Raw genomic sequence first — 25,252 nt, forward strand, 5'->3', positions numbered from 1 at the left:
TACGCCGCCTCGCCCCTTTCCCCCGCTGCGGGGGGGGGCTGAGGGGGCGGCGGCAGCGGGGCACGGCCGCCGCCCGGCCTGGCTTGTTCTGCTCGGCTTCCCCATGCTCCCGGCGCTTTATGCTGTAGGTGCCTCGGCGCCTGCCAAAGCTGTCTCCTCACCCGGCCGCGTCTCGTTGCCGCCACTCGTGTCCTCTGGTGTTGAAAAGGCCAGGGAATCCGAGGGGGTAAAGGTAGGAAACGGCCCCAGCGCTTCTTCTGCTGGCCCCGAGAACCCCCGTGGCACTCCTGTGACAACTCAAGTCGTCTTGTTTTGTCAGCACGCCGATGTCAGTCTCACCCAAGTAGTGGTAGTGAGGAAATCCTTATTTCTCTAGCAGGAGGATGAGGCCATATCAGCCGTAGATCTTTCTGCAGAAGAGGATAGGTGGTTTATGAAAAATCTCCAAAGCTGTTAATGTTTCAGATGGTAGACAAAGTATATTTAATAATTGATACTCCTGTAACCACTAATTGTTGAGGTTTAGTTCTTTAGGAACCCACACAACTTTTGCATGATAAATTATGAAAAGTTTGTAGAGCTCCAAAATAAAGGAAACAAAACCACATGGACATGCTAACATCTATTACTGTGTTGCATATTCATTTGAAAAAGCAGAAGTATCAAATCACTTATATTACTGTTGTGTGAATCTGGGTTTTACAGCTAATTAATTTGTGGTCATGCTGAATAGAAAATGGAGTTGGAAGTGGAGTGGCTGGGCAGGGTATGAGAAGTAGTATGTTTGGACCACTCTAAAAACTTGTGTTTAGGTGCCATTTCAGTAGCTGTGGCACATCAATAACCTTTTTACTGGAAAGAGGAGAGTTAGTGAATTGTGATGGAAAGTTAAACTTGGACCAAAAATTTTTCAGGTGTGTTGATGTAAGACTGCCAGTGACCCACAGGCAGTTGTAGTAATAGCCACACTGCATGAGAAAGCCTCCTTTTGCTTTTTCTTTTCTGTCAAATTGCTTGTGCTGTTTACTTATTGGAAGGCTTTGAAATAGGCAACTCCTATCGGAAATAAGAAAGATAAATATTTATATGTAAAAAATAAAGTACTTTTCTCTGGCTTAAAGGCTACAGATATTTTACTGTTTTTGTGGGTTGTTTTCTTTAGAATCATAGTTAACTGGGTTCTTCACTTAGCTAAAAACTAAATATTAAGTTCTGAAAAATTCCAGTCTTTCTAGGTTGTGAGTGAAGAAACTCCTCTTGATCTCTCTTAAAGAGTTTATCTAAAGTAACAAGGTCTGTTGTTCTGCTGACTTTATAAGGCATCATACTTATTGTTTGGTTTAAAGGACAGATTCTTAACTGTTAAAAATTTTTGTAGCACTTTTTGAGTTCAGTAAATCTGTGGCATTTCATGTCAGCTGATGAGCTCCCCATGCTCTCAGGTGGATGAATTAAGTTAAACCCCAGTGTGGTTTAAATAACTAATCTTAATCTGTATTTAAGTTAGTATATAAGGTCTTCTAAATTAGTAGACAGGTGAGAAACTTCAATAAATTCTTTTAAATTTATTTTTATGTGTACAATGATTCCTCTACTTCCAGAGGGACAGTTGTCTCAAAGGTGTTGTTTCTTTAAGCTTTATAAATATTTTTTATCTCTTTTTCTATTTGTTTGTTAGTCTCCTGCAAAAGCAGAGAATTTAATGGAAAATCATCATATATAAAAGCAACAGATTCTAGTGGTGGTGAGGACATTAAAACTGCAGACCCCAGAAAAATGGCAAACGCACCTTTTTGGGCACCAGAAAATCATCTCTAAATGTTTCCTGCATGCTTTTTGCCTCAGCTTTGAAATAAATCTCAAACTACTTTATCTGATATTGTCTATTGGTTATGCTGTTTTTAGGCTATCAACGTCATTAGCATTATTTCTTTCTTTGCTTATATGTACCTAAATATCATCTAAACCCAAAACATAACCATGTATGTTAGGGATTTTTAAATAGGTTACTATTTGAGACTATAATACAGCACTGTTCTCTTCCCATCCATATCCTTCCATATAGCTTACCCTTACACAAGTTCTGTTGAGTTTCTTAGGCTTTGTTAAAAATTTTATTCAAGAAAACGATCAACTTTCATTTTCTTTTCTCATCTGACTTTCCGCAGTAGTATTTGTACTTTTTTGCCTTTTTTTAAGGATCAGAAGAAAATAAAACATAAAGGGCACTTTCATTTTGTTACAAAGGCTGCATTCTTCATACTTCTGATTGACTTTAGATGAAGCTGACCAGTCCACTACAATCTTCTATAAAATCTAAATTTGAAAACCAAGAATTTTTTCATGTAGAATAATTAAAAAAATAAAATGTAGTACTAAAATGCTGCTTCCGTATAATAAATTAGCAAAAAATGTGAACCATATGTTTATTTCCTTCTACCAGTGCAGCTCATAATTTAAATAGTTATCAGCGATTATTTTGTTAACCTTTAGTAACTCTTACCAAGTGTAAATTTGAGAATAAGTGTATCCTGGTAGTGTCACTTTGAATATAGTCCTCATCCTTCAATGAACTAGTTAAAAATAGTCAATAGATTAGTGAACTCAGACAGTATGATTTTTTTAGTTTAGCCAAGTAGTTAAGGGCAGTAACTCTGCAAATGAGGATAGAAGAAATATAACCTATTTAACTAGGGAGAAGACTAGTGAAACAATGTCCATGTATACTCTGATTATTTTCATGATCCTTTTACTTTTTTCTTCAGTGCTACACACAAGTGTTTCATATGGCAATCAACTTACATGTGTAGTCTGAACCTTTTAAAAATATTGTGACAGTTGGTTGAAAAATAGTGCCAGCATTTTTTGAGCAATTACTGAACCAGAAGCTTCCTTGGTTCACTTGAAATTCACAGCAATATAACTATTTTCAACTTTCATTTTTTAAAAGTCTAACAAAAATGTGTTCTGGCTATGCCACATCCCTGCTAGTGGGGGGGGGGAAAGATTACATTTGTCATGGTATTTTTAGATTCACTAGTTGTCCATGTTAGTTATCCCCTGAAATGTTCTTATAGCTGAGTTTGGGGCAGCTGAAATGATATGTCTAAGGGGAAAATACTGTATTTACTCTTTGCCGTGTGAATGGGTTCTGTGAGCAGTTCTGCAGAAAAAGGATCTGGGGGTCCTGGTGGACAGAAACTTGAATGTAAGTGATCAGGGTGCTCTTCAGGTGGTTATGGTTAACCACATACTGGTTATGTGTATCACGAACACCATAGCTAACAGGCGTAGGGAAGACTTAGCACTTGCGAGGCCCTGTCTGCGGTACTGTGTGTGGTTTTGGGGCCCCTGGTACTAAAGAGATTCCAGAGGGAAGCACTGAGATGGCTCTTGGGCTGGAGCCCTGATGTACGTGGGAAGGAGGCCAAGGAGTGGTTCAGGCTAGAGAAAAGAAAGCTAACAGGGGATTTAACTGCTGTCTTCAAGTATGTACAGAGGATCTGTGGAAAAGATGGAGCCACTCTGAGATGTACAGTGAGAGGACAGAAGGCAGTGGCCCTAACTATCAGCAGGGGAAATTATCACTCAGTATAAGAAAACATTTTTAAATGAGAGTGATCAAACCTGAAAACCAGATTGCCCAGACAAACTCCAACCTCAGAGATACTAAAACCTCACCTGAATAAATTCCTGGCCAGGACTCATTTTGAAGTTAGGTCTAACAGAGCAGGCGATTGAACCTAATCACATTGATACATTCATTACTTTCCAAAAGTGGCCTGACCATTTGCTCTGTAACATAGTTGAATTGCTATCATTGGAAGGGCAATTTCAGCTTTTATGAAGGGCCACACCATCATCCACCATAGGCACTGACCTCAAAACTGGTTACCACGTGTATCCAGAGCTGGGTAACCCAGCAGAAGTCTGAACTTCAGGCTGCTTCCAGGTCCAGTCACATCAGGTACACTGTAAGTATATGCATTAAGGCTAAATCAAATTAATGTTTGCATAACAAAATTCAGTGGTACTTGTCATGATTGCCACTTGCCTTGATCCTTTCCTTCAAAAACTGTTCTTTAAGTGATTTACTTCTCATTGCAATTTGATTGCTCAGTCTTTTGCTGTCTGTTCTATTCTAGAGAAGAACCAGAGAAGATACTTGGAAATCAGAAGAACTTAGGAAACATATTAGGGTAATTTTATTTTATTTCTGTTATTTTTGATTTAAGTTACTTTACAGCAATGGAATTTATTAGAGATCTAAACATAGAGGGTTGACTGCTTGTTCTACTAGCCAATAGCTCTTTAAGGCTTTTTGGTACACCAGGCACTTTAAATGTGCACCACTGAATAGAAACAGTATGGGTCTTTAATGTGTAGCTGTTAAATTTCTTGCTACACCTGACTGTTCTGGAATCTGTCCAGTCCAAGTGTGTCCAGAGGCTGGCCCGCTCAACTGTCTAGCTACACAAGTCATGTAAGATTACTCTTAATTAGGTAAATGGAACAAATACCATTGTTGTGGTAATCCCACAGCACACAATGGGGTCTGATTTGCTGGCCACGCAAATCCAAGTTACAGCTCTGCTTTATATATACTCGTTAAGTTTCCTGCATGTATATTATGTGTTGCATTTGTTGTCGTCATCTATCATGTTTGTCATGCACTTTTAAACCGGTTAATTTATTCACTGGTCAAACAGGCATTCAGGCTTCAGTCAGTAACACCACTGATGTCCGTATAACTTTTGCGCTATATTTTTTTAAAAGCTGTTTTCCAATATGGATCTTTTTTTCTTTCTTGTGCAGACCTTCATGGGTCCTTTGATAAACTAAAGCATCCTACTTGTTCATCTATTACCTAGCTTTCTATTACCTAGCTCCGCATTATTTTAGTACCAGTGCTGCAGTATAAGTACTTTGTATTTTTTTGACATTCAGTAGTGTTTCCACTACTTCCATGTGGGCTAAAGCTAACAAATGTGAGTTGAAATATTTGAGTTGAAATACTTTAATTATAACAGAAGTGGTGTGGTTGGACTTTCATTTCTGTGAAACAGATGGATAAAGTTGAGTTCACTTTATTCAATGACTGTAATCAAAGTAAGTGCTGTTTGTTCTGCATTGAATAAATACCCAAAATCGTGGATATAGTGAAATCAGTGGGAGTTGTGCTACTTGCTTCAGGAAGCTTAAAATATGATCTCTTATGACTGGAAAAATACAAGAATAGTTGCATCCTCAAGGGATATAGGCCAAAAACTTTCGTTCACAGTCTTTATATGTTGCTTTCTGTTCAAATAAAAGCTAATCTTCTATTCTAAAGGCAGCTGCAGGACACCCAGATATCTATTATTATTGTTTATACCTGTAACATATTTTACAAGATGGCACAGTTTCTGTCTACGTGAGCTAACAGCTTTAAGATGCTTTGTTACTTTTTCAACCTAGCTCTAAGCAGAGTGCACAGTTCCACAGTAAATGTTCTTTTTTTTTTTTACTAAATTAATTTCAAATACTTTGAAAATGCAGCTAATTATTTTATTTATTTATTTTTTTTACAATAAGTACAGACACAATGTTAACAATTTTACAAAGTAAGCCTAGAAATATATCAGCATTTTAATACAGTTTGGGAAATTAAATCCATAGTTAGCAATCCACTTTTTTTTTCCCATGAATATACTATATCTAAATAGATTGCCTAATTATAATAATAGATTTTTTTATTTTATTTTATTTCAGGCATCACAGCCAGATAGTCAAAATGAAGACCAAAAGCACAGAGAAAAGACATTTCAGAAAGAGAAGTCTGTTCATGACATAGACACTCATAAACATGAACACAAAGACAGAGGGAAGAGTAAGGAGAGAATGAGAGAGAGATTTAAATCTGGTGAAAGAGATGGGGATAAAATGAGAGAGAGAGAAAGGGGAAAAGAGCACCAGAGAGAAGGAGACCGAGAGAGATACCAAGATAAGCTTCAAGAATCAAGTTTGGAGAAGGAAAGATACCATGTACCAAAAGATAAAGACAGGGAGAGCAATAGAGAACGAGACAAAAAGCATAAAAGACATGAGATAAAGCAAATAGATACACAAACCAATCTGAAATCATTTGAAGAAAGAGATAAAGAACATCATAGAAGAAGAGAAAGCAGGCATCATTTAGGTAAGTTGTTTTGGGTTGCTGTTGCACTTTGAAATATTTGGTATTTAGATAGAAATACTCTGAAACTATGCACAGGTGGTACAGAGAGGATAAAGACAGGCAGGTGTGAGTACCTACTGAAATGTGTATCTTTATGGAATCTTGTGGTAACCTCGTTTTATTTTGGTGCTTTTAAAAATTTTGGTGCTTGTTTCCATTCCTCTGAAGAGAGGGTGAATGTCACTGAGTTTTTTGGTCACTTGACTTGAAGAGAGTAAGTACCTTCCTGCCTAGACATTCTCTATTGAGTGATCCATTTGAGTCCTCAAGTTGCAGGGTGTTTGCTGAAGGTAGTTACTCTTACCATTACATGAGACAATCGAGAACAGAGGGATTCATTAGGAAAGGAAAGGGAGTAACCAACTTTGGAGAGAGATTTTCAACAGAATATTAATTTATTTTTAGAAAACCCACATCACTGAAATACTATTTCCTACATGCTAGAATTAATTATGTCCAGAGTTTGTGTATAATAAAATTTTTTCATTAATTTATACATATATTTTCTAGAGGAGGAGAAAACAAGAAGCGAAGAGCGAGAAAGAAGACATACAGAAAAGAAGGTAAAGGAGGGGAAAGGAATGAAGTGTTTCATAATGGAATAAGATAAAATTGTAGAATAAAGAAGAAACTGGATCAGACTCCAGTTCCCAAAAAATCCAAGAGATGCATAGATAGTAAGGTCCACACAAGTGTACAAAACACACACCAACAAAATATATCCCAGCCGTTTGATTTTAAGGACATACCTCATTTTTTTTAAAGTAAAATAAAATTTGCGTAGCAAGGGTTGCTTTATTTTCATATAGCTACATCAGAATTTTCCGTCTACTATTTATGCCTGCATTACAAGGATTTTGGTAAATATACATCCTATTTTATGTTAGACCACCTGGTAAACAAAGAATTAGTTTTTTGTCTGCAGAACACATAATCGAAAGTTTTTTTCTGTAGCAGAGTATGCGATGTCCCAGAAGAAATATGAGAATCTCAAGTGATATGATAATTTGAAACTTGCCATTGTAAGAGATAAAAAGGCTGAAAGACCCACATGACAGAAGGAGATTAGGCACTTATAAATCCATCATTCTAATGGCCAAAATTGCATAGATTTGTGAAGATAAAACAGTCTTGGAGAGCTTTCTAACTGTTTAATGTTATTTTTGTCTTTCCAGGATAAGGATACTAAAAAGAGCATTGACAAATTTTTAGCCTACAAAGCTGAAGAAGGTGAACGTGTATACAAGTTACAGAAAGATCGAGAGTTGGATAAAGAGGGAGAAAGAAGACACAGAGAAAAAAAAGAATATTCTGTTGGGCCAGGAAAAGAGAGGTTCTCAAAAGAGAGAAGTCATAAACGTTATGAAAAGGAAGAGGAAGAAAAACATAAATTAAAAAGATCTAAAGAGGGATCTTCCCATGGAGACAGGGAAGGGCAACCAGCAGAAGCTGCTGAGAGAATAAAAAGTAGAGAAAATGAAAGAAAGAAGCATGATCTAAGGGTTAGTTTTTTTAAGACTTTAAAACATTACCTTTTAACTTACTTTAATTGTTGATATGTCATCATTGATAAGGTGAATAATAAAAATACTAGGATTGTAAGTCAACATTTACTGAAATTTGAGGCTCAAGTCATAGATTAAAATACATCTGCATTTACGTATTGTAACCCAGAGCTGATTTCTTCCATGAAATTTAAAGTAGAAACTTGTCTTTATGCTAGAAACATCTTTTATTCATAAAATTATTTATTGCTATAACTTTTGAAATTTTTACTAACGCTTTGAAGTGGATATGAGATTAGGCTAGAGGTCCGTTAAAATGTATTGGTTGACTTTATAGAAAATAAATATGATTTTAATAAAAGTTATTTTCAGTGTTGCCTGTAAAGGGAGCATGGTTATCTAACGCACAAGTAGGCACGTGAGTATACATCCCTTCTATTTATGTTTTTTCCTTCCGCTTCTGAAGCCACAGAATATCTTTTATGTTTCTTATACAGAGCATGATTAAAAGTGCCTGAGACTGTTCTCTGTCCCTGGGTCCAACTGGTGTGAATTGTTACAGTCGGTACTGTTAAAATCTCATTCTTTGAAACAGGCTGGCCACAGCTTACTGAGGTCAGCCCTTGGTCCCTATCAGCTTCTCAGTCATGCCTAGGGGTCATTTAGAAAAGTGCTCTGGGCTCACAATTTAAGCAGTATACACTGGGCCCAGAGCACTTTTAACCATTGTTATTAAAGCAGTAATGTGAAGGTATCCTATAAAAAAGCTGGAATTTACTCTGGTAAAGCATTATAAGGTTTTGTTAAGCAAAGGAGTAGACTCAAGATCCCTTCTTGTTTCCTTTCTGAAATGCATTGCAGAAGGGGATGTAGCCAAAGTTCACTCCCAAATATTTAATATTGTCAGGAGAAGCTCGTATTATGTGTATATTATATCTTTTAAGGGTGTTTATATTCTTTTGCTTTCCATATCTGTAAGGAGGTTATTCTGATGTTAGTTCATACATAGAACTTCTTACGAACAAGGACTCATAAAAAAATAGTATGTGTCATTGAAATAATTAATTAGAAACCTTTCTTACTGTTTAATATTACTGCTACTAATACAGGTTCATATACCTATTTCCTCCCCGCGCATCTAACACATGAATATTGTGACTTCTTTTCCAGAACAGTGAATACAAAAAAGAGGAGAGGATTCAAGAAGAAATGAGCCGTCAACATGCAAGGTAAATTCAGATATTAAAAACAAGTATGTTTTTATACTGTATGGTATCTACTATCATAGATGAATGAATTCTTGATCTCAAATATCTAGGGTGAATACATATTTTTTTTTCATAGGCCCTTTGTACAATACTATAGCAATAAAAAAATAATCTGTGTTTTGCCTCTAAGAGGATTCATAAAAAAAAGTATGTATTTGTATTCCTTTTTTTTTCCTACCATGATACAGCAAGACATATTTTGCAGTCCTTGCAAACTACATATATATTAAGCTGGACACTTAGTTTGGGAGACAGAAATGCTGTATTGTACCACCTGGAAATTCACTATGCAGTCATGTGGACAGAAGCAAGGTTCATGATGAACTACATAGGACTCTCTTATATTGTTTATTTTAATTTGTCTCTCTCTACTTAGTTCCTGCTCTGGATAGCATCTTAAAACGTTAGATATATATAGCAAGTTTACTGTTGTATGTGAAATAGAAAGCTCCAGGTCATCCTCAGTAGGATCAGTAAAATTTCAGGATGATATTTCTAAGTTTTGTTACTAGCAAATATAAAATCTTACAGAAGTTCTCTATATATTCTGGTTCTCTTTGCGTTCTTTAATGCTTCAGCCATGTGAAATTCCTATACAAGTCTCTGAAGTATAACGCTCCAGATATGTTGGCAATCACAATTCTCATTCTTAAACCCTAGTTTAGCTTCCTAGCTAAATAGAAGGCCGGTGTGCTGGCTTCTGGGGACACTGACAGAGGAAGGGAAGTCACTACCACTGTTGGCTAAGTATTACTGCCGTTTCTTAAGCATGGAACAGATCACTTGGTTGTAGCGATTTTGTCATTGTGGAAGAGAATTCCTGTGCAAAATATGAAAATTAAATACTTCAGAATACATATGGGATGCTTCCTAGCAGCAGCACTCAACTGTGCCAAATATACAAGTTATACTTTGAAGCTGTTGTTGATGGGGTGTTGTGGGGGAGTCATTGCTTGTGCATAGATGGAAAAATGGAGTTAGGCATTTCTGAATGGCAAGGAGGACAATGTGGATTATTGGGGTGTCCCAAAACCCTGGTTCAGCTTCAAGCACTGTCAACGTTGAATCATTCTGATTTATTATGAGAGGTTCCAGCCAAATTTTTATTTATATTGTTGCTTTATCTTATGTTTGTCAGTCCCAACAGCAGTATATATGAATACTCTCTTACTTAAGAAGTCAGGACATTCTCTTCTTGAAGTCCAGTACTCTACTTCTAACATAATCGAATAGATCATTAAGGAGCAGAGCTGGTTGTTGATTTTTCTCCTGCTCTCTGACCCTGATTGTATTGTCCTCATAAATAAAGTCCCTGAATAAAAGACCAGGTTTGAATGTCAGTATGATTTATAGTTTTAGAGCACATTACACCAACCTGATCTTGATCTCCAGTTTACTGCAGACATTAATACAACTAATAGATGTGTGGGTTTAATAGGTTTTTTCCTCCTTACTTTTCCTTCCATTGTGATGCAATTATAGGCATTAAATTTGTACAAGATTTTTGCAGTTCTTAGATGATTAATCACTTGGCTCTTTCATTATCATTTCATGTCATAAATAGAAATCTATAAAAGTATTTGTAGAACTATTTAAATTTATTGGAAATTTTCAACTATTTTTTCCTCTTCAGGAAGAGAGACCTATTTTTTCTAAAACAGCAACAACAACAACAACAAAAAAACAGAAAAGAAAACCAAAACAAAACTAGTGCTTTCTTCTGAGTTAACCAATAAGATTGATGTTCTCTTTTTCAATAGGACTGTAAGAGATAAAGGAAAACTCATTGAAAAAGAGGAAAGAGACACAAGACAAGAGGTAAAACTGTTTGGTTTTGGAACTTCGAATGTTGTGTTTTTCTTGGGATTAGTAACAGTTACAATATGTATTTCAATATAATGCCATTCTAAGATAAGATTTGTGTATATTGGTCTTTGGCTATCTCCTAACCTCTGTTTCTGGATACAGCATTAGAAAGTTCATTTATTCCATATAAATTTGCTAAGCATTGAAGGTAGCCATCTATTCAACTGTATTTCAATATCTTCTATGCTTGAAAAAATAATTCTCAGTAAGTGGAAAGAGTTTAGATGTATAATACAAATCATCCACAAATAATTTACACATACCCAATGTATATTATTTCTTTCTATAAACAGCTGGCATAGGCAAATAATATGTAGTGTAAACCAAGTAAAATGCAGCTACCAATGTAATTCATATATGTTTCTTAAAACAGTTGCCATAAGAAAGAGGAAAGTATTTTTATGTGTTTAAGTGGACAGGTGCAGACAGAACCAAGTTTCCAGCAAGTCTGAAGTGCAAGCTGTAAAAACTTGGGTTTATTTGGACCAGTCTGTGCAGATGCAGCCTAACTTTACCTTAGAAAGTTTTGAAATATTTTGTCATGTTTTCAACTGTTCATGACCATCCCCCAAAATCTAAATTTTGTTTTGGAACATTGTAGGATTATGGTCGTAATCTAGGAAAAAGTAGTAGAACCTAATGAAAGCATCCTTTTCCATAGGGTTGAGTTCTGTTTTGCCTTCCTGTATTATTATTTTAAGTCAATAATTATCACTTGTTGATACACTTCTATTTATATTTCTAAACTGAATTTGTTGTATGTTTGCTTCAAAATGTAGAAATATCTGAAAAGAACATCTATATTTATGCTAAGATTTGGCAGATAAAGATTTAATTTTTTTATAAGATTATTTACCAGTTTCATTTATTTTTCTCATTTAGGAAGTGAAAGATACACGCATCTATAATTCAGACACAGGATTTGATAACTTTTCAGCAAATTATGAAGATGATTTTGAAGTAAGTAAAAGCATACAATTATCTTTTTGAAGTAATTCTTAAGCATCAAAATAGTGATTAATGTTTTTCACAGAAAAAAAAATCACAGGATGTTACATGGTTTTTACTTATTCTTTTTTGGTGACAGAGACCTTAACTTGGCTAACAGGAGATGTTAACTAACTAAAATCTTATTTAGAAACACTCTTCTACGTGTTTACTTAGTTTTCATCTGGGGTTTGGAATGAACTTTTGCTTTTGAGTTCAAGTCTTCACAAGATTCTCTTTCTGTCTTCCTGAATTTCAATTATGGAAATGATTCTCTCTGAAAATGCTGATTTTTTTATTTTTATTTTTTTAAATAATGGTAGCAAATAATAAATTTCAGGTGGAAAAAGAAGCCTCATTGGTTTTCATTGCAAACATATAGAAAAAAATATTGACACACATCAGTGTGTCACTGATTTGTTTAATTCACTAATTTGTTTAATTGAACTCTCTTACTTTTAGCTCTCTTTTGTTTGCTTTAAAGTTACTAAGATGGAAGAGTGTGGTGAATGTGCTTTCATTGATAGCTGAACCAGCCACATCTTTGTTCAGTGAAAGTAGAATTCATGTCCACTTACATTAGGAGTGATGTCCACTGTTGAACTGTTCACTATAGTAGCCCCTTGCCATTCAGTGGAGAGAAATGAGCACGTTTATGACTTGTTCATATCATTTGTGTTAGGTGACTATTTTAGCATGAGATGAATTATCTTAGTTAAGATAATTATTAAAGTATGAGCCTTGTGCAGGGACCTGCAAACAGATCTGTCATTTTATTTGTTTAAAGAACACATAGTTCATCTAAACATATAGTTCCTACTTTAGGATCTTTAAAAAAAACCCAAAACGAATCTGTTTTGGGCACTGAAGAGTAACACTGTGGGATTGTCTTCTCTTGATTAAAATTACCACACAATCAAGACATAGCATTTTCTTTCTGTGAAACAGTTCTTTTAAAATGCCTTTAAGTCAGAGGATTTATAGCCATCTGTTTGAGAATTTTATTTTTATTTTGGCAGTATTTTATAGTTTCTTAAAAGACATCTTGAAAAATACATCTATAATCTATGTTTATTAGTTATTGAAAGTCCTGTTACTTTTAAAGGATTATGAAGATGATTTTGATGATGACGAAGACAAAAGTGGTGAAGAAAGAGGTGCAGAAGAAAACCTAAGAGAGATTCCGTTTTCCAGAACATCAGAAATTGAAGAAATTCAAAGAGCAATTAGTGCAGAAAATGATAGAATTTGCACTTCACTGTCAAAGAAAATTGAAAATGTGAAAAAGGAACCAATCATGGGTATGTGACTAGATACCAGTCTTTTTTTATTAAATGTATGAGTAACACATACAACTTCGGAGTAAACAGGCCATTTTTTCTAGAAGTCTGCCTAGAGGCAGAAATCTGGTCCTCTGGATGAGTCACTTAGGTTTGTGGGTAAGTACTGTAACTTTCACATTGCGAAAGAATGATTCAGAGGCATTACTAATCATTTAAAATGTGAAGTATAAAAATTTACAGACTGACATTTAATATGTCTTATTTTGGGTAAGAGGAGGATATGAGAGTCTGGATTTTGAAAACTGGAGGAGTGCTAGGACAGTTTGGGGCTTCCGGTGACATTAATTCGCGTTTTTCTTTGAAGTAAAGTTGAAGCGACTGCTCTGGGTGGGAAGGCAAGAGAAATACAGATACTAGTTAAATATATAGTTCTATGTCACTTCTAAAATTCAGGGTTTTTTGCTGGAATGTGACTAGGGAATTATTGTCTTGTTTTCAGTTGATCTGATACCTATGAGTGCCAGTACTTATTTAACTAACTACAGCTGTGGTTCTCCTTTGCACTCTTCACTCCTGTGAATGTCAGTATAGAATCATCGTGCAAAAGAATTTTAAACAGCTTTTTACTCTAGTTCGTACAAAGTTAGTACAGCCACAGAAGAATAGCATGGAGTTTCTGCAAGTCTTTACAGTATCAATAGATTTTCAGTTAAGTTGTCTTTGCAAGTCAGAACCCGTATACCATAATACTGTCGACCTGTTCTGTCAAGTAATACGTGACAGAACAAGAGGAAATGGTTACAGTTGCACCAAGGGAAGTTTAGATTGGATATTAGGAAGAATTTCTTTACTTAAAGGGTCATCAGGCTTTGGAACGCATTACCCAGGGGAGTGGTGGGGTCCCCATCCCTGGAGGTATTTAAGGGTCGTGTAGATATGGTGTTCAGGGACATAGTTTAGCGGTGGGCTTGTCAGTGTTAGGTTAATGATTGGACCAGATGATCTTACAGGTCTTCTCCAATCTAGGAGATTCAACAATATCAAATCAAGAAAATAATTCAATTGATGTTATAGATCTAACGAACAGGATGGAATTCTAATATAGAATCAGATTTTTAAATTCTGAATTGTAGCACTGCTTTATTGTAAATTACACCACACTTTTTGGATAAAGTTTTGATCTCGTTTGGTTAAAATTGTTGATCATTTTGATAATGATTTTTGGAAGTTTAAAAGCATTTTACAAGTACTATCTAGTAAGGCAGTCTTCCTCTGAGGGAGTGAAACTCCATTGGTCCTGACTGGAAGTTGGATATTAAGGTCAATTAGCTTCTACCTAGCCAGGAAAGGGAGTAAAATCGACATGACAACAGATATTGTAATTGTTCCATTAACTGTGGCTTTTGAAGCAACAGTTTTCAATGTTTTGTTTATTCATCCAAGGGCAGTTAAGCTTGTGTTGATGAGTTTCTCCACTAACTGTACTGATGAATTCTTATTCAGAGGTGTAACATGCACATGGTGTAGTCTGTGAATTTGATACGATTTTTAGAATTGTTCATACGGTGTTTTACTGTACACAGGGAAACAAAGGACCTCCTAGTGGCAGGAGAAAGAAAGAGGCCCTTTCTTGTAAAATAAAAATTACAATGGCCAGTCATTTTGAATTGTTTGATAAAGGACCATAATAAGGGAAAAATGCTGGCCCATTACTGAAGTTAAGCAGCTTATTGTACTGATAACTGTGCTAGAGCACTTTGTGTAATGTGCAAACTGGTAACCTTTAGTAGCTGTGTTATAATCAATCTGTTGCTTTTTAGACTTACTGCTTTACTTTTTAATGCACTGTCAAGTGTGAATTATAACACTAATAATGTTTTATACTATCACAGAAAGGCAATATCCTTCTGTCAGAAACTCTTCTTGTGGAATATTCATGGATTTTCAAATGGCAAACCAACGACAGAGTAGCCGAAGTATGGCTAGTAAGCAGAAGTAAGTGAATTTTAAATAAACCACACTAAATGTCATTACGCTGTGCGAGACGTAATTTTTTTATTATATTTGAAATATGTGAGGTTTATAATCCTGAGACTTTTAGAGGCAAATACTATTTTGTAAGCTTAAAGTATTTAGTTCTTAAGTAAATATAATCTACAGGCCATTTGATAACAGAAATTTATCTATGTATCAGTTTCTGTGTATCATTTTATTACAGAATGAGTTGCCAGGATTGTAATTTCTTTGTATTATTCTTCAGTCACTTAATTGGACTTATAGTACTAAAGAGCAAGCCTTTTATCTGCTCTCAGGGCTCTACAGAACTGTAATTTCTTGAAATAACTAAGACTCTATATGGTACATACTGTTGCCAAAATAGCATGTTCCCTTTCAGAGATAACACCAGTTGGTGTAAAAACATGTTATTACTGATCTAAAATTGATGTAGATTTGAGACATCTGCGACAGCTCTGTATTAAAGAAACAAATTGTTGCCTGTTTCTTGTGGAACTTGCCAGGAGCTCCAGTTTTATGTAAAGCACTGTATAGATCTCCAATTTGCTGTTACATCAGTTGGACACATAAAGCAAGAATATTAATATTTTTTTTTATAATACTAGATTCCACTATATGCCCAAATTTTACACAAGTTCATTGTCTAGGCTTCCTCTCTAGATAGTGGAGACAGGTTAGGAAATTCAGGAAGGCATCTTTCTGAAGACTTGCCCTCTGAAATGTTTGTCAGCCTCTACTGATTACATGCTATGACTGATTATGACTATGTATATAACTTTGTGTACATGCTAACAATGTATGTAGCCTGTGAAGATAACTAGCATTTTAATGGAAAGAGAAAGGGTTTGTGGAATTTAATGTTGTGATAATACACTGCTACCAGTGAATAGACTGAAAGCATCCCATAAATGTCCTGTGGCACTTTGACATTGTAAGTATTAGTAAGAGGCTTATTAGTTTATTTTAAGGATTTGTCTGTGTGTACCATTAAGATTTGTAACTAGGAAGCAACTTTAATACGTTTGAATTAGATCTCAGCAATCTGTGCCCTCAATATTTGTGAAGAGGTGGTGCATTAGGAAGTAGAAGTAAAAATAAAATGTGGGTAAGAAAATGCAAGAGATGTCATCAAGTAGTGAAAGGAGATGTGAAAATTATCATTATGTATAAAGAAAAATACAGCCTAAAATATTGGAAGACAAATTCCAGCTCATGTTGCTCTGGTCTTTTCCTGGTTCAAAGACTGTCTTACTGAAAAGAAACTGCTACTAGAATATACATCTGTAAGACTGTTTAGATATTAAATTACTACAGACACATAATTGTATCTGGGTTGTATTTATATTAAGTATATTAAAAAAATCCTGAAAGAGCAAGAGAGAGAAAAGAAGGCTACAAAAATTTTCTCATTGTCAAGGAATCTCTTCTATAGCAAGAGCATGGAATTAACTTTAAACATACATCTGTATGTAATTTAAGCAGTTAACTCTTAAAATAAAATATCTTAACAGATTTATGACATTGAAGTAGATAGTTGTGAGAATTGTGACAAAGATTGACCGTCTTTTCATTATCCACGCATCCATACAAGTAGAGTGGTAGGAATATCTTTGTAGTTGATGATAATAAGTAACGTCACAAAAATGTTTTAATATCACATAGATGTTTTTTACTTGTCAGACTAAGATGCAACATATCAAGGTAGACTTGTTTTCCAATTAAGAATCAAAATATAGTTTTATTTGTAAGCAAAGATTAAAAAATTAAGAATTGAAATAGGCAGAAAGTAAAAGGACTGAGGGAAGCTGGATAAGGCAGTTGAGTTACTTTTTTTATCATTCCAGCAAGGAGATGGAAAGATCTGGTATTTCATAGGACAAATAGATTTAGTTATCTCAAATACTGTAAAATGTGCTAATCTTATTCAAAACAAAAAATACAAGTGGAAAAATACGTACCTTAATCTCGAGTAGTCCTTTTCATGCCATTTAGATCAAGTCCAATAGTCCAGTTACTGATGGTCTTTGGAGGTTTGCTTTTTGGGGAGGAGGTTGGTATTCATGTCTACAGGTTATTTATCAACAGTAAATTCATTTCATGTATATATTTAAAATATATTTTAGGATTGCTGCTATTGTTATTTGTTTCCCTAGTGATGTGAAGACATGTGAATTCAGGCAGTCTGTTACCAGTGGAGGTCATTCAAAATGCATTTGCATAAGTCATAGAATCATAGAATGGTTTAGGTTGGAAGGGACCTTGAAGATCATCGAGTTCCAACCCCCCTGCCTTAGACAGGGACACCTCCCACCAGACCAGGTTGCCCAAGGCCACGTCCAGCCTGGCCTTGAACACCTCCAGGGATGGGGCCTCAGCAACCTCTCTGGGCAACCTGTTCCACTGCCTTACCACCCTCAAAGTGAAAAATTTCTTCGTAATGTTTGATCTAAACCTGCCCTCTTCCAGTTTAAAGCCATTCCCCCTCGTCCTGTCACTACATGCCCTAGTAAAAAGTCCTTCCCCAGCTAAGTCTAACAAAATGAGGACATTATAGATTATCTTTATAAAGCATGTACACATATAGGTGATGTAAGTTAATAAAATGAGTTTAGGAAACTTAGCCACCATCCTAACTTTAAGAAGAAAGAGACATTCTTCTGTTACCTCACAGAACAGCTTTTGAATATTTAGGCAAGATGATTGTTCTAGGCTTTGACAGTTTGGGGTTTAATAACAAGCCACATAAGTTTGCCATTTGCAATCAGTATTACATTTTTAAATATGATAACTATCTCTGCGTAACATTAGATGACAACTCATAACAATATTATGTGGACTTCTTTCATATATTTTTATCTGTCAATTAAGTTCCGTACATCTTCAATTCACATAGATCAATGGATTGTTAGATCCCTCGTACTGTACAAAATCACATTGTTTTGCTTTTGGAATACCAAATACTTGGTCTTAACCATTTTTGTGTTTCTCTCCTGTAATTCATTCTAAAGAAAACGGAGTTCAGAACTTCTCCCACTGATTGATCTGGACTTCTCAGTTAGTTTTTCCTTATTGGATTTGCCTCCTGTAAATGAGTATGACATGTATATCAGGAATTTCGGTAAAATGAACACTAAGCAGGTGGGTAACAAATATTTAGTAATATTTAAATCCTGAAAGTGCTGATTCTTGTTCTGGGAAATAATTTTCCTTACAAAAGAAAGTTACTAAAGCCGATAGGACAGTAAAGTAATAAACTAATAATTTTCATCTCTAAGCCTTAATTACCATAAAGCAATGATATCAAAACTTTTGGCCAGAAAGGCCACTTCCTCTCTGTATTAGAAGAGGACTCTCTCATATTCCTTCCCCGTTTTCTAAAAGACTTTCTGTATGCCTGTGGCTCACTGTCCCAAGTATGCTGGGTTTAGTCGTTATGCATCATGTAAGACGTTCTGTATTATTGCAATGAGTCTAGAACTCTTGTGTGAAACGTGGTAAAATGTGCATGCATGTCAAATAGTGACACTGTCAGTATGCTTGGGTCTGAATTTACAGACAGAAGAGGTTGAGCACATCAGTTTTAAAATGACTGTTTAAGTTCTGTTCATTTATGTGCTGTCATTCTTCACTGTGTCACCCATATATTGTTCACTCTATCTTTCTACTTTAGGCATATGTTCAGTGTAATGAGGACAATCTTGAGAGAGACATTCAGACTGAGGAAGTTGAGACATTGGAGAAATGGACACAGCATCCAGGAGAAAGTGCCCTTGTATCTGGAGGTGAAGAACATTTTAATCGTATTCTTTTATGGACGTATGCATGTAAACTTTCTCTTTTGTACCAATTCATTGTCAGAATTTGTACTGTAACAGGCTGCACTGACAGCAAACTCCTATAGGCACTCTGAATCCCCTTGCGGAGGGGGTGGAGAATAAGTGGCAGAAATAGTTTCTTCCTTCTGGATTGCTATTTCTGTTGGCAGCAGATACGATTCCCCAACAGATCTTGTTCTTCAGTACTGCTACTTCTGCTGAAGAGAAGTTGATTCCTGCCACTCTCCTCTGGATTAAAAATTACATTGTTCTTATGATTTTCTTAATTGATTCTCTTTAGAAACTTCAAGTTTGGTTTTGTTTTTTGTTTTTCCTTAGGTCCCACAAACAGCCATGATATGTCAACGAATAGAGCTCTAACACCTAAAATTGATTCACAAAGATTAGCAAATTTCCTCCGGTCTGCTTGTCAGGTACACTTATGTACTTAATATCCCTTATGAGTTGTGTGCATAAGTATACGATGTGATAGATCACTTACAGTACTTGTTCTGACTGATTTAAATAATACTCATTATCAGTGAGATTCATCTCTCTCTGCAAAGTAATGGAACCAGAGCTGTGCAACTTTTATGTCTGTAAAGCTGTGTTTGCAAAGATAAGAAATTAACAAGACAGTTGATAAAAATTTATTAAATTAATCCGTATACTTTAGAAAGCTACAAATAGCAAAGCTGTAAGATAAGACGACCCTTTTATTTCTATAAATGTAATTATGTTTGAAAGGTGATTGCTGTTTTGCTAGAGGAAGATCAAGTTGCAACACAACCCAGGTGGAAACTAAGATCTCGACAAACCAGTCTGTCTATTAGTGATAGCTGTTTCCAGTTAAATACTAACCAGCCATTCCTCCATGGTAAGGGAACTTTATTCTACACCTTTTAGTATTCAGTGTGAACTCTTCTTCCTTATGCAAAATGCTCTTTGTCATGACTGAAGTGCAAACAGCACGTATCAGGATATATAGATGATGTAAAGCCCACTTTTCTTTTAAGTGCGCTAATCTTGCTGTAACTCTGTGCAGATTGTTTTCACATAGGGAACATCAGGGCATCGTAGCTGGTGTGAAACCAGAAGTGTAGCCAGCGATTAGCATGATATAGGGGTGCCCTGGATGTAATTTTTTGCCCTTGCTGTTGGAGGGCCATCCCAAGGGGTGTAATTTCATTTAGGATCTTAATGCCTAAGTAAAGCCAAAGTTGCAAATAAAGCAAGGTTATTGAACAGGGAGAATATAGTTTGATATATTTGAACTGCAGTTATATCTTCCCCATATAAACAGTAGACATTTAGATGAAAAGAAAAATGAAAAATAAAGCATCTGTAATTACGTTAGGAAGACCTATTATAACACAAAACCATTCTAACGTGAACACATAAGATGAACCAGAAAAAGTCTGGCTTGTGCTGTTTTCTGTTTGAGACTTAATTTCATTTTCAGTATATATACTGACGTCAGAACAGATTTGCTTGCTTATGCCCAGAATAATTGTTCTATTAACTTTCTGACTCTCTTCCTTTTTGCTTTCTACTTCTAATTTTTTTTATTTCTTCTCTAGTCCCTCCTTTTTTCTTGTAGAGTATCAAAAACAACGCACTGTTAATAGAAATATTCTTCATAATTACGTCTTAGCTCTTTCGGTTGTTGCTATAGCAGCTAAATATGCTTTTTTACCTGCAGTGAGTTTACTTTATTTATTGCTTTTCTCCCCATTTTTTTTTCTTAATGGTTTAGACCGAAAAATATCCTGCCTATGTGTCTCTCAGGTTCAGAGGCAGACACTACTTTCTGTTCATGGATTACCTGAAAAGGCAGGTGTTGGTTTACTGCACAGAAAGAGCATCATATGTGTTTGGAACATCTGGCAGCCCTCTAGTCCTCAGAAAGTTTTAATATGTGACTCAGAGGTATGTTTTAACAACACTGCATATTTCCCCATTGAATAAAAGGCTTTATTATGGGTATTTAGTTTTCTTGTGTTGCTGCAAGATATGTCATCTTTTGAGGAAACATAATTAAGTGTAGTGAGTGGAATTCTCATTCCAGTTTGTGCTTCTGTTCTAGAATGTAATGATGGTCATAGTGTTTTGTGGTTTTTGTTTTGTTGTGGGTTTTTTTTATTTTTAATTTTGAATCCATTTCATGGTTGATGAGTGAACAGAAGTAAAACAGCTGGTTCAGATGTTGTCAGGACTTCTCTGTACCCATCACTATCATAGAGTTGAGTCACCCCCTTTAGCTTTGTGGCAGTAGATGCAGATTACACAACAATTGTCCTTAAAAGGGAAGGCCTACTGAAAGTCTTGTATGCTACTTCCCTTTTAAATAAATTGTACTTCTGCTGCAAACGCCTGTAATCTGTCTTTGCCTGCCTAGGAAGAACAAATATATTTCAGGCTTATCAAATCACTGGCCTTTATCATAATATCAACCGTGCATATTTTTACTGCTTAATAGGTGATATGTTGCTGCTTTAGTCCCAATAAAACAACACTAGTTTTTGCTGGAACAATAGATGGTTCATTGTTGGTGTGGGATCTTCGAGAAGACTCAAGAATGCATCCTCATATGATGATCAGTGAAACTGACTGGACATTTAGAGTTCCAACATTTTCCACTGGTTAGTATCTATGCATTCTGATTAGTCATTTTATAGGCAGTGGAACAATTCCACTACTAATTCTTCTAAGAACATTCTTTCTCCGTAGCCTAGTCTAGCAAAAATTGCCAACCAGTAATAGCTTTAAAGAAATGTAAGCAAGCTCAATATGCATCAAGCAGTGAGGATAGAGAGGTGGACCAGATGTAGAACATAAGGAGCATTGTAATATTAAAATGGACTACTCAACTACTATCTCATCTGAACTTATTAGCTTAGTCAATTTGCATCATGTTATCTCCCTTAATATAACCTACATTGCTTTTTATCTACATCTAACCACACGTATTAAGATGTATTTTAAAAAAATCCAAGTAATTTAAGGCTGTAAAACGTAACTTTTCAAACATCATTTAAAATTTGCAATCCATACAAATTGTCATCTAAGTCTTGGTGTTTCTATAAGGTTGCATGCAAGATCCAAGTGTATACATGCATAGCCTCTGTTAGAAACAGTGCAGTGCTACTCTGTGGGATATAGAGAGCTATTCGTCTCATCCTAATGATGAGATATCTGTATATCGTTAGCTGGATTGATTGTATTAATTAGATTTAGTTGACTTACACATATTACCCAGCTGTCTTATATGTAGATACCATTTTAAGTGTCTTAATCTTTGGTCTGAATCTCTCACTTATGCATTTCTAAAATTCCACTTATGTGACTTTATAATTGCTGGATTCTATCTAGATACACTAAAAGTTGAGTCAGGATTGTGTTTTTTTATTGCCGATTTATAAATTATTGTAGCAATGTAAGATCTAGGAATTTCTCATATTTTCATTACATATACAACTGTCTTTTTATATTATTGGTTCAGCATGTATGGGGATCATATCATTGGAAACAAGTAGTCTTTGAAGGCTAAATGTCAGAGGTGATCTATATAATGGAATAAGTTGAATTCTGACTTGTGCAGTCAGCAGTCAGTTAATTTAAGTCTTTTGTTGAAGAGATTGTGAAGCTGTGACTAAACTTTGGGGCCCAAAAGCTCTCTGGTTCGATATCTCTAGAAATGTACAATTGCATGTTGGAGCAAAACCTGGACATACGTTTTTCTGTCATCCAGCTTGTCACATGAGCAAAATCTCTATCACTGGGGTCAGTTAGGAGCTCTAGCATGCACTTTCCAGGTTCTTAATGTCAGAGAAGCATAGCAACAAAAAATAATGTGGAATTCATTTCTTGCATTGTTTAGACATGGCCTAAATTAGTGTTGTGTACATATTGGGAAGCCAGAAGAAAGCTTAATTTGCAAAAGTGCTTGTGGGTGACCTCCTTTCATCCTTTGTTTTCTTGTCACTGAATTTCTCTTTTTTTTCTATGCTTCTGATCCTTTAATGTATGATCAAAATAACATAGGCTTTTGTAAATTTTCTTATAATCCATGGACGACAAATTCAAAAATTGCAGAAGTTCATTTAGGACATACGACTGACATACTAGAAGACGCAGTCCAAAGTACTTAGTCTGCATTTGAATTGGTGTATGAGATCCTTAAAATTTTATGGATCTGATGGAAATGTATGGATCTTTATGCCTAATACCAACATTTGTCATTGCAAATTTAAATAGAGCAGCAAGCCATTAATCTTATTAACATTTTCATTGTATGTAGTAGTATGTTGAGAGATCGGGAGTGAGGAGTACATGCCAGCATTTGTCTCAATCTTAATTATAAATTGGTGCCATTTTTGTTGGCACTGTATTGTACCCTAGAGTGAAAAATAACACAATATTTTTGTAAATAACTTTATTATTGCAAAATAAGTCCTTTTTTATGTGTGCAGGTGCTACCATTTAACTTACACCGAGGTATTATTTTTCTAAAAAACCACACCACACATGCACAAAATCCTCTTTTGTTCACAAGGGTGTCTAATTGCAGTAGCCATGTAAAAATAAACATTAGTTGGTTGATAGACTTAATTTGTTTAGTAGATCAAAGATGGTTGGTCTTGTGTTGCACAAGGGGCTAGTATTCAAATGTATGTAAACAATTTCATGTAGTTGCTTATATAAGCAAGCAGATTTTAATGCTGTATACTTAGGAAGCTTTATGCCGTTAGTCTTAAATGAGATTAAGTTCAGTGCACAGGGCGAGTCCAGAAATCAAGAGTATCTGACAAAGAATGCATATTGAAGTTGCTTTAAATATACAGTTATTTTAAAATGTTATGAAAAGGTGAATACATATTTTCTTGTGGTGAATTGTTTGTTTCAGGGTAGTTACTTTCTATTAAGAGTAATTTTTCTTCAATTTTATCTTTTGTATAGTGAGCAGTGATTTATTTCTACCTCTGTTGTTTATGGAGCTTGAAATTAACATAATTCCTTTCATGGTAACCCCGAAATGGCAGATTTTAATGAAATGTCTGGTACAGTGGCATAAATAGTGCAGCAGTCATTTGGAAAATGACAAGTATATACAAATGGTGAAACATTGATTTATCTAGTAGTATTTTGTTAATTTAGGAAACAGTTTGCAGAATTGTATTTGAGACTTTTACAAAGTAATTCTTTATGAAGTGCATTATTCGCCATTCTTTCTTTGTAGTCATCAGTCTTCCATAAGCTGAAAAATGATTAGGGTTTTGTTGTTGTTTTTGTTGAGACTAGTATAGTGTTTAATTTTCATTATCCTTAATTACAGATGGCATTCTAAACTCAGTAAACCACACCTCTCCTATACTAGCAGTGGAACCTGTCTCAACCTCTCTCAACACTGATCAGAATTATGGGCTCTCAAGCCTCTCTTATCAGGAGGGTATGTAAGCTGCTCTTCAAAGTATCAATATGTCTGATTCTTTCTTTATGTGGCTAGTAAAACAAATATATCAAAGCCAAAATCCATTTTATAATTATAGTCTGCCTCTTAAGTTGTCTGTAGTATCAATTGCATACAACACTCATGTTTATTTTCTGCTCTCATTTTTATGTAATGTTCATTCAGTGCAGCTTCACATCAGATGTGGGTGCATGCTTGTGATAATGTCTGTTTTCAAGACATTATTTTGTTCTTCCATGATAAAACAAGTTATCATTCAAAAACTACCTTCAAAGAAGTCTTAGGGTTTTTTCAGACATTATAGAAGCACTGTCTGAATCAGTGGAGCAATTTACTTATGTCCAAACACTTAAAATGTGTGACTGTACTTGATGGTTCTTCCTGTGCCTTTTGCCTAATTTTTTTATGACCAACCTTTGTAAAGAAACTTTAATCCTCATGCCCCCAAATTCTCAGGCAGTGTGCTAGAGGTGGCATTATTGCTTCGATTGCAGATTTTCACTTTGAAATCCATAGTAGTCCAAAGAAATGTGCTGCGTATTGCCGGTGTTACAAGATTTCATCTACTGCACTTTACGTCCTGTTCCAAAGCCCATGCAGAATCCAGGCATTTTAAAAGATGCAGACAGAGATCATCTGCCTTTCTAGTAGGATGAACTGAACATACTAGAATACACAGAGATATATAATAAACTATTTCAGTCGGAAGGGACCTACAACGATCATCTAGTCCAACTGCTGGACCATTTCAGAGCTGACCAAGTCAAAGCATGTTGTTAAGGGAATTGTCCAAATGCCTCTTAAACACTGCCAGGCTCGGGGCAT

The 25,252-nt window shown here is 35.4% G+C and overlaps 1 protein-coding gene across 1 annotated transcript in view; it reads left to right on the forward strand.

Annotated features, from left to right (window-relative positions):
• Window positions 1-25,252, forward strand: part of WDR60 (WD repeat domain 60) — a 44,075-nt gene that overhangs the window by 11,637 nt on the left and 7,186 nt on the right. The window contains exons 2-15 of the mRNA XM_009886797.1: window positions 5,752-6,178; window positions 6,728-6,780; window positions 7,393-7,652; window positions 10,751-10,808; window positions 11,739-11,816; window positions 12,949-13,144; window positions 15,019-15,121; window positions 18,151-18,280; window positions 18,813-18,966; window positions 19,333-19,391; window positions 19,705-19,834; window positions 20,714-20,886; window positions 21,437-21,599; window positions 24,293-24,406. Of these exons, the coding sequence (XP_009885099.1) occupies window positions 5,752-6,178; window positions 6,728-6,780; window positions 7,393-7,652; window positions 10,751-10,808; window positions 11,739-11,816; window positions 12,949-13,144; window positions 15,019-15,121; window positions 18,151-18,280; window positions 18,813-18,966; window positions 19,333-19,391; window positions 19,705-19,834; window positions 20,714-20,886; window positions 21,437-21,599; window positions 24,293-24,406 (2,098 nt within the window). The remainder of the gene's footprint in view (window positions 1-5,751; window positions 6,179-6,727; window positions 6,781-7,392; window positions 7,653-10,750; window positions 10,809-11,738; window positions 11,817-12,948; window positions 13,145-15,018; window positions 15,122-18,150; window positions 18,281-18,812; window positions 18,967-19,332; window positions 19,392-19,704; window positions 19,835-20,713; window positions 20,887-21,436; window positions 21,600-24,292; window positions 24,407-25,252) is intronic.

Source organism: Charadrius vociferus, unplaced genomic scaffold (assembly GCF_000708025.1).
Source record: "Charadrius vociferus isolate BGI_N301 unplaced genomic scaffold, ASM70802v2 scaffold255, whole genome shotgun sequence".
Classification (NCBI taxonomy): Eukaryota; Metazoa; Chordata; class Aves; order Charadriiformes; family Charadriidae; genus Charadrius; species Charadrius vociferus.